At 34.5% G+C, this 9,260-nt stretch overlaps 2 protein-coding genes across 6 annotated transcripts; both read left to right on the top strand.

Annotated features, from left to right (window-relative positions):
- The first annotated feature begins 1,934 nt into the window (after positions 1–1,934).
- On the top strand, positions 1,935–4,600 carry LOC105973252 (uncharacterized). 3 transcript variants are annotated; one of them, XM_088821862.1, is made up of 7 exons: positions 1,935–2,016; positions 2,049–2,114; positions 2,211–2,265; positions 2,949–2,999; positions 3,862–3,953; positions 4,051–4,128; positions 4,234–4,600. In XM_088821862.1, exons 2-7 carry the CDS (start codon positions 2,059–2,061, stop codon positions 4,382–4,384), a joined length of 483 nt encoding a protein of 160 aa, XP_088677988.1. In that variant the 5' UTR covers positions 1,935–2,016; positions 2,049–2,058; the 3' UTR covers positions 4,385–4,600. The 3 variants fall into 3 exon arrangements, with proteins under 3 accessions (XP_088677988.1, XP_088677986.1, XP_088677987.1); XM_088821861.1 differs by having other exon boundaries at positions 1,943–1,999; positions 2,034–2,114; XM_088821860.1 differs by having other exon boundaries at positions 1,937–2,114.
- A 984-nt stretch (positions 4,601–5,584) lies between these two features.
- LOC105973182 (UDP-glucuronate:xylan alpha-glucuronosyltransferase 1) lies at positions 5,585–8,759 on the top strand. 3 transcript variants are annotated; one of them, XM_088821858.1, is made up of 5 exons: positions 5,585–5,709; positions 5,863–5,919; positions 6,195–6,401; positions 6,507–7,123; positions 7,680–8,759. In XM_088821858.1, the coding sequence occupies exons 2-5, from the start codon at positions 5,900–5,902 to the stop codon at positions 8,684–8,686; spliced, it is 1,851 nt and encodes a 616-aa protein (XP_088677984.1). In that variant the 5' UTR covers positions 5,585–5,709; positions 5,863–5,899; the 3' UTR covers positions 8,687–8,759. The 3 variants fall into 3 exon arrangements, with proteins under 3 accessions (XP_088677984.1, XP_088677985.1, XP_088677983.1); XM_088821859.1 differs by lacking the exon at positions 5,585–5,709 and having other exon boundaries at positions 5,761–5,919; positions 7,692–8,759; XM_088821857.1 differs by lacking the exon at positions 5,585–5,709 and having other exon boundaries at positions 5,779–5,919.
- Positions 8,760–9,260: the final 501 nt, after the last annotated feature.

The following is a 9,260-nucleotide window of genomic DNA, read 5'->3' as shown; positions in this document are numbered from 1 at the left end:
ATATTGGTTTAATTGTGTTATGATGTGTTTTATGTATTTTATCAAAACCCTAGATTGAAATTATGAGATTATTAATGTACTATTTTATTGGTTATGTGGTATACTTTACGTTGGTGTTGTTCTCAATGTTCTTGTCATTTCAGTGGTATATTGTTTGTAACACAATTTCATATCAATACTATAACCGTAATATACTATCATAGCAGATTAATGTACTATATTGAAATTATTAATATACTATGTGGTTGAATAATACGGGATCCATAGTCTATTAACGAGATCCATAGTCGAATTAGATCAATAAGATAGTCTATTACATGATATAAGAAAAATTACCCTAATTGATTAGTATAACAAACATATTATTCACTTTCCATATATATTATTATTTCTTCATATATATTATTATTTACCCTAATCGTTTTCATATAATAAGGAAAATTACCCTAATTGATTAGTATTTCAAACAAACATATTATTCAGTTTCCATATATATTATTATTTTTCCAATAGTCAATTAATTAAACCCATAGTCGAATTAGATACATGGGATAGTCTATTAAAAGATATGAGATAGTCTATTAATTTAAAAAAGGTAAAGTAACGGGATTTGTGGGATTTGATTGAGGGTAATTATGTAATTACGAAAAGCTTGGGCTTTTATCAAAATGGCAAATTTAAATTTGGGTCTACCCCTATTATTTGAATGTTTAAGGGGGTTATATCTAATAAACCCATAAAAATAAGGCTGCGACTATATGCAAGACTAATTCCACTTGTGCAAGACCAAATTAAAATTTTCAATGTATAAATACTATAATACCCTTATTTATTAAAAAAATAAAAAATTCCAAATATGCAAGACCAAAAATTCAAAAACACAAAAAACCCTATCACAAGACCACAAAACCACAAGACCAACTATCATCTTCTCCATCTTCCAAAACTCACAAGACCTTTCTCCTTCCTCCTCCATTAACCCACAAAACCTAGAAATTCAAAATCATCAAAACTCAACAAATCTTACAAAGATGGCAAGTATGGAGTCAGAAGACATCAAAATAGAAGATTTTACGATGGAAGAACCCAAGAATGTATGCATTTATGGATTTTTTTTAGCTAGAATATCGATTTTCCAAAAAAAATCCCGCGCAAACGAATTCGACATGTACAGGTCGAATTTTACAGGTAAAAATCGACATTTAGATGTCGAATTTGAGGTATAAAATTCGACATTTAGATGTCGATTTTTAGGTATAAAATTCGACATTTAATTTGTGCAACAAATTCGACATGTCAATGTCGATTTTTACCTATGAAATTCGACGCTTAAGTGTCGATTTGTTGCATAGTTTTTCGACACCTTGGTGTCGATTTTTGTTTTTTTCTCATTATTTGTATTTGGTCTTACATGAGAAAAAAAAGCCAATTTAATTTATGGGCATACTTGTCATTCCATCTTAATAAAATAGAATCTTTTGGAATCTTTCTTTAATTTGGTCTTGCACAAGTGGAATGAGTATTGTATATAGCCGCAGCCTAAAAATAATTTCATAAATTAATAAGTTATTAATTGATGTATAAGTTATCTAAGTATAAGTTAATATTTCGCTAAATTAATAGGATTTTGATGGTCCTAACTGTATTAATTTATGGAGGTTTAACAGGAGAATTATACTTTTGGTCTCTCATGTTTGGCTCGATTTCACTTTTGGTCCACCTTGTTCCAAAGTGAACAAATTTCACCTCCAAGTTTCAATTTTAAACACTCTTGGTTACTACCGTTACATGTCCGTTAGCAAGTAACGGAAAACACTATTTTGGGGTGATAATTAAAATTTTAAATTTTTTGGGACTGAAAAATAATGTTTTAGGCCCAACCCAATGAGTGGCCAATTCAGAAGCCCATTATATCACTCATTTCTTCTCTGCCTTTTTCATCTCTCGCATCACTAAGAACAAATTTCAAAGGGTTTTTCGATTTTCAGCTTCGCCACACTCACTCACACACACACACACACACACACACACACACACACACACACACAAAACGTGGGAATGACGAAATTCAGGAAGCTCAATCGCCCCACAGGCCATAGAATGTCCATGCTTCGGTATTATTAACCTGCTTCAATTTTTGATTTTTTTTTTTTTTGAATTTTTTTGTATGAGAAAGTTTACTGAACAATGGATTGATTTGCATTTTGTAGGACGATGGTATCTCAGTTAGTGAAGCACGAGCGGATAGAAACTACAGTGGCGAAGGTAATTAATTTTAATTTTAATTTTTTTTCTTTTTTTAGCTCTGAAAAATTCTGGGTTTTAATGTTTTGATTTATCTTTGTTCTTTTGATTATGTGTTTGTGTCATATCTTAAGTAGGAAAATTGATTTGCGTGAATTTGTATAAGGAAATTATACGGAATCTTTGAAGAAATCATTCTCAGAGACTAAACCTAGGAAATAATTGTTCTTGTCTAGGTATCAAATGTGCTTGAAATGAAAAAAGGTTGTGTTTTTAGTTTTCAAATTTAAAGTAATTGGGAAAATGCACTACTTTTTCCTCGTGTTTTCGGCTTTGTTGCAAATTTTATGCAACATCGATATGGGCGATTATCAAAAAAAAAAAGAAAAAAAAAACAGAAAAATTAAAATAGAAAGATATGCGTAATTGATCAAATTACTGAAACGAGAGAAACCTTTTAGTTCTCCACTCAGTATTTCCTCTTCCGATGAAGTCTGCGGCAATCGAAATTTCTTAATGTTTCATCTCTTATTAAAGAACATGTTGATAGGGAAGTTCTTTGCGTTCATTTTAATGTTTAATTTCTTTGTATTGCATCTCTTATTAAAGAACTCGTGATGCTGGGTTCAACTTTCGGCTTTGTAGTGAAAATATAAAACACTGATATCTGTCTGAATTGTTTCGTGTGTTAATAATTTCTATAGGCAAAGGAAGTTCGTAGGCTTGCTGATAATATGGTACAACTCGGGAAGGAGGTGTGTATTTCTGTTATACGATCCGTTTTTTTCCTTGCATTTGTTTATGTCATCGTTTGTTGGTTTCGTGTGTAATTTTGTTGTTTTGGAAAATCATATGGCGGAGAGACTCTACTTTGATTGTTCGTCAAACCTATTGAAAAGTGGATGCATCTGTTGAAGATGTAAACTAATTTGAAAATTAGTAATTTGATAGAAAATTGAGAGAAAAAAAAAATGTCGGATCTCGGATTTTCTCAATTCTCCCCTTATTTTGAGCTTTCAATACAGTTAAGAGAGGTACTATATACTCCCCACTCGACAAACAAAATCGAAAATAAAATAATTTTATTACATCGTTCTAACTGGATTCTCCTAGTTATTACATACTCCATAGTGATGTCTGGAAGAAACAATCGAAAAATCCACCAAAATACCACTGACTAAATCATTTGGAATATTTGGAACTTATCATAAACTCGTACACGTCACCTCATTGTAAAATCATACCATGTAGCAACACTCTGTCAAGCACCTATTTGTAAATATTTCTCCCATTTCTTATGTTGTGAATCGAAACTATTTATTCCTTTTGACCAATCTGTAATAACATGTTAATCGAAACTTATTATTCGTAACAAGTTTCATCTTGCATCGTCCACTGTATAATTGTTCCATGTTTATGTATTCCTTCATCATATGTTTAATAAATTATGTTACAAGGTCTTGTCCAAGAAATATTCTTTTCCGAGATAAAAAAAGCTGGAGAATGAATCCTCGTTTTTTTTTTCTTTTTAATTATTTTTGTGCTCGTGTGTGTGTGTGTGTTTCTGGAAAAATCTGTTTCGTTTTGGGATGTTGACACCTGTCCAAATCACTACAGGGTACACTATGCGCTGCAAGGCAAGCTGCTGCCTTTGTCCGTGGGGATGATGTCATTCACAAGTTATTTACGGAATTGGCTCATCGATACAAGTGATTCTCAATCCTGTTCAACTTTTTTTTTTTTTTTTTGCTTCAATTCTGTTAAATTTTTGTTGAACATGTGATTGTGATATATGTTGTATAACAGAGATAGGGCTGGTGGATACACAAGATTGCTTCGAACTCGAATTCGTGTCGGTGATGCTGCACCTATGGCTTATATCGAGTATGTTTTTTTTTTTTTTTAGTTTATATTGTCACGATTTTTTAATCTTTTTGTATAATAGCAGTCTCTATTTATTTTTAATTTTTGTAACGAAAATAATGGCAGGTTTATAGATAGAGAAAACGAACTTAGGCAATCAAAGCCACCAACCCCGCAGCCACCACAGAGGGCAGCCATGGATCCCTGGACGAGATCTCGACTCACCAGACAAATGGCACCACCTAAAGAAGAGAGGAGCACCGATTCTGATAATTGAAGTATGTCATTTTCTTCGAAAATTTTGTTTGGATATATTTATATGTTTGAGGGTTGTGCTCATTTCCTACTTTATATGTAAACTTTATAATTTGGTTGACTTAGACAGAGTAAATTTTGCTATTTAGTGCAAACGATGAACGGATTTTTTCTTTGCCGAAAAAAAAAACATGATTTCAGAATGGTTGTTGCAATAAAAAGTGTGTATTCGCGTTGATCATATGAACCATTTACTTTTGCTTTGAATATCGGAGAGGTTCGAGAGAACTTGTCACGGTTTTGTTTGTTTTATCTTTTTTAAATATATTTATTTTCTGTTAAATTATGAAGATACTATATTACATTATCCTATTACATGAATTGTCTTTGGAATTTGGCATATTTTGTATTTGTTTTTAATTTCTATAATTTGTTTACATATTTATATATAGGGTAAATTACGGTCACCCTGAGGTGAGGTCAAATTACGAAAAATTTCCTCATGTTTGGGTAATTACAATCAACCCTCAACTATGAACCTTCGTACACGTCTACCTACAATGTCAAATTTAGTGGAATCTTCTAGATTATGTGGAATATTATCCTGTTTGTACTCGTTTTATGCCATTCGAGTTCCACATTTTGAAGAAAAATGATCATAAGATGTGTCTTTTGACTTGTAAATATCAGATTGTGGCGCCTCTGGAACTGTATTTTTGCACAAAATGAGTACAAACTAGAGAACATTTCGCAGAATTTAAAAAAAATCTAATGAATTTGACACAATAAAGGTGTACGTGTAAGAAGATGTATGGTGAGCAGACGTTACTGATACTAAATGACAATAATTATTGACCAAACTATTTGTTGCATTTGGTATAATTAATTTCAACCCATCATCATTAAACCATATCATTTTTCATAAAAGAAGATTCGTGTTTTCTAATCTTATAAAATCCTTCACACATTTAAAATAAAAATAAAAAATCCATACGCGATTGTTCAAAATAAAACGACGACGAATATCACGCCACGTCATCATCGTCATTTGAAATTGCAATAAATATCGAAGAGGAAACTAATGATGTCAATCTTCCTTTTACCAAATTAAAATGATTCTTGGTAGTTTTTCCACAACACATGAAACATAAGAACAATTGGACACACACTCTCTCTCTCTCCCTCACACACACACACACACACACATGTGTGTGTGTGTGTGTGTTCATGTATCCAAATTAATTACAGTGAATGAATATGGTAGTTACCGGTAAACTATTACCGTTTTCCATGAAACATGATAACCTTTGAATGGCATTCCCATGTTATATATCCCCTGTTTTTATGGTACAATAATATTGAGATGATTATCTTCCATTCTCGCTCTTCAATTTCTTCATCATTACTTGTAATATTTGTATCTAATCACCACCTTAATATTATTTTACTTCTCACAAAAAACTAACACTAACTATCTTCTTTTCAATATCCATAAAATAGGCACGCAACACGGTTGATCGGTTGTTTCTGAATCACCATGGACGCCAGACTACGAATGTAAGTAGTTTTTATTTTATTTTTCTTTTCGTTAGTAATTCTCGATACAAGGAATTATTTTTTCGTCATTTTAGTTGAGGATCATACGCTCGTGTCTTTGAATCATAGTATTTCATCAATAATTTAAATTTATATATATATATATATATATATATATATATATATATATATATATATATATATATATATATATATATATATATATATATATATATATATATATATTTGTCTCGCCTTGTTAGTGATAACAACACTCGTGTCATGTATTAATCCAGAGACGACGCATACAAAAGAAAGTTGAAGCGGATCAAAGTGAGGAGTGTCGAAAATTCTATTCAATTTGCCACGTCATACAAGGCCGCTAAGTGGAAGTTCTACTCCTTCAAATATCTCGTCATTATCATCGTACTTGGCGCTTTTTTCACAATCATTTCTTCTCCGACTATTTTTTATCACAACAGTACATCCCACTCGGTTTCTCGGTAAGTCAATTGTCCTTTAACAAATACCCTTTTTTTTATGTCGTAAATTTTTATTAGAGTACTTGAAAAGATATCATGGTAAATTGAATTGAATTCTTTGAACAGGTGGATATGGGGTGGCTCGGATCATCGGTACACATCATATTTAGACATCAATTGGGAGGAAATCTCGAGAGCTTTGAACCAATTACCACAAAATAACAACGAAAAAATCCAAGGAGTTGGCCTTTTGAATTTCAACGAAAACGAAATCCATAAATGGAAAAACGTAATCCCCAACGCAAATCACACTCTTCTTCATCTCGACTATGCGGACGAAACCGTGACGTGGGAATCATTGTACCCGGAGTGGATCGATGAAGAGCAAGAAAATGAAGTACCAAAATGCCCCTCATTGCCCAGCATTGAAATCCCGAGACAACGACTCGATCTCATTGCGGTGAAGATCCCGTGTCGTAGTGAAGGGAAGTGGTCGAGGGATATCACTCGTCTGCATTTACAGGTGGCGGCTGCTGAGGTGGCCGCCTCTTGCAAGGGGAGTTATCCTCCGCATGTGCTCTTTGTGACGAGGTGCTTTCCTATACCGAATTTGTTTACGTGCAAGGATCTTGTTGCGCGTGAGGGTCAAATTTGGCTGTACAAACCGGATTTGAGTTCGTTGAGAGAGAAGCTTCGGCTCCCAATTGGATCATGCGAACTTGCGCTTCAACTTGGAGGTAGAGGTAACTTCGATCCTATTCTTGTATTATCACTATAAATTCGTTTATTTCGTCCCTTTTTTCAACTCATTATCCACAGTGATAAGTCCGTTTCACCAATTAGAAATTAGTACAAATTAAATGTCCCGGCCATATATTTTGTTACTATTAAAGTGGAAATCGGATCGTAATTAGCACTTTCGGAAATTTTGGATTTTATTCATAAATGAAAAATAAATTTCAATTCCGTTATTAAAAAAAAATCAAAATCGGAAAAATCAGAAATTTACGAAACGGAATTAAGAAGTTTTCAAATGTTTAGTCATCTAAAATATAAAATACTTAATAATAATGATATTATAAGTGTAGTTTCCGAAATGGGATAGTAAATCGCAATTCCAGTATAAAATGGAAAGATCGGAATTTAGAATGAAAAAAGTTGTTCCATAATCAGAAAATTCGGGATCAGAATCGGCGGAAATCAGAATCAGAATTTTCGTTCCAATTTCTTATGTTATTTTTTATCATATTAGTATTAAACATCATATTAAATTTGCATTTTTCTTTTCTAAAAAAAAAGAAAAAAACACAGGGGAGGATTACACGAGAAAGCGGCAGCGCGAGGCGTACGCCACAATCCTGCACTCTGCTTCCGTATACGTGTGCGGTGCCATAGCGGCAGCGCAGAGCTTAAGAATGTCGGGCTCGACACGTGACCTCGTCATCCTCGTCGACGAAACCATCAGCCACCACCACCGGGCCGGGCTCAAGCTGGCCGGTTGGCAGGTCCGCACAGTTGAGAGAATCCGAAACCCCAAAGCTGAGAAAGACGCCTACAACGAGTGGAACTACAGTAAGTTCCGGCTATGGCAGCTGACGGACTACGACAAGGTCATCTTCATCGACGCCGATCTCCTAATCCTCCGAAACATCGACTTCCTGTTCCGGTCGCCGGAGATCTCCGCCACCGGCAACAACGGCGCCCTCTTCAACTCCGGCGTGATGGTGTTGGAGCCCTCGAACTGCACGTTCCGCCTCCTGATGGAGCACGTGGACGGCATCGAGTCGTACAACGGCGGCGACCAGGGCTACCTGAACGAGATCTTCACGTGGTGGCACCGCGTCCCGAGGCGCGTGAACTTCCTCAAGAATTTCTGGGCCGGCGACGGTCCGGAGGCGAGGGAGACGAAGGTGAGGCTGTTCGAGGCGGAGCCGCCGGTGCTGCACGTGCTGCATTACTTGGGGAACAAGCCGTGGGTGTGTTTCAGGGACTACGACTGTAACTGGAACGTGGCGAAGCTGCAGGAGTTTGCGAGCGACGTGGCGCACGCGCGGTGGTGGAAGGTGCACGACAGGATGCCGGAGGAGTTGCAGGGTTACTGCATGCTGAGGACGATACAGAAGGCGCAGCTGGAGTGGGACCGAAGGGAGGCGGAGAAGGCGAATTATTCGGACGGGCATTGGAGGATTAGGGTTAGGGATGAGCGTTTGGATAAGTGTATTGATAGGGATTGTAGCTGGAAGGGTATGTTGAGGCATTGGGATCAAGAAATGGACCTTTTCAATCTTACTACTACAAACCCTTGATCATCTTTATATTTTATGTGATTCTAATAGTATAGTTATTGTTGTTAGAATTTTTCATTTTGATTTAGAAGAAGAAGAGAAAGGAATTTATATATTAATATTAGGGTAAATTTGCTATATGTCCTCCTAGAAGAGATTATATAGGTATAAATTCAACTAATAAGAACTAATTTCTAATAAATTTATCTATATATAATATAAAAAGAGAATATATGCCCTCAATGATTGACATGTGACAAATGATGATGTCATTTGTCAAAATTGCTTAGTTGGAGTTCAATTGATGAGGTGGATTCTTCAATTGATTATGTGTCATTTTTATTTAGGTATGTTTTTAAGTTCTTTCCTATTTCACATTTACACAATCATTTAATAATTACCACATATTTATATATAATATTTCAGGAATTTAATTTCCTATCATTTCTAAAAATATTATATTTTTTATAGTTTTAATTTTCTGAACTATATTTTTCGTCTGTTCTTTTTTTTTTTAAATTCAGAACACTCAATTTTTTAACGAGTATTCGATTTTTTATATCATATTTTACACACTATTTTTTTATAGCGAAAT

This window comes from Erythranthe guttata, chromosome 8 (assembly GCF_056151865.1).
Source record: "Erythranthe guttata isolate IM_541 chromosome 8, IM_541, whole genome shotgun sequence".
Classification (NCBI taxonomy): Eukaryota; Viridiplantae; Streptophyta; class Magnoliopsida; order Lamiales; family Phrymaceae; genus Erythranthe; species Erythranthe guttata.
Note: the sequence above shows the minus strand (reverse complement) of the source record. Positions and strands in the feature narration are given on the sequence as shown.

What these genes read in the sequence shown, in the direction of transcription:
- LOC105973252 (XM_088821862.1), top strand. Translation starts at nt 2,059, where the DNA reads ATGACGAAATTCAGGAAGCTCAATCGCCCCACAGGCCATAGAATGTCC. An exon ending in TAGAAACTACAGTGGCGAAG is followed by an intron (nt 2,266 to 2,948) that starts GTAATTAATTTT and finishes TAATTTCTATAG; the next exon opens with GCAAAGGAAGTTCGTAGGCT. An exon ending in GCACCTATGGCTTATATCGA is followed by an intron (nt 4,129 to 4,233) that starts GTATGTTTTTTT and finishes AAATAATGGCAG; the next exon opens with GTTTATAGATAGAGAAAACG.
- LOC105973182 (XM_088821858.1), top strand. Translation starts at nt 5,900, where the DNA reads ATGGACGCCAGACTACGAAT. An exon ending in ATGGACGCCAGACTACGAAT is followed by an intron (nt 5,920 to 6,194) that starts GTAAGTAGTTTT and finishes GTATTAATCCAG; the next exon opens with AGACGACGCATACAAAAGAA. An exon ending in ACATCCCACTCGGTTTCTCG is followed by an intron (nt 6,402 to 6,506) that starts GTAAGTCAATTG and finishes TTCTTTGAACAG; the next exon opens with GTGGATATGGGGTGGCTCGG.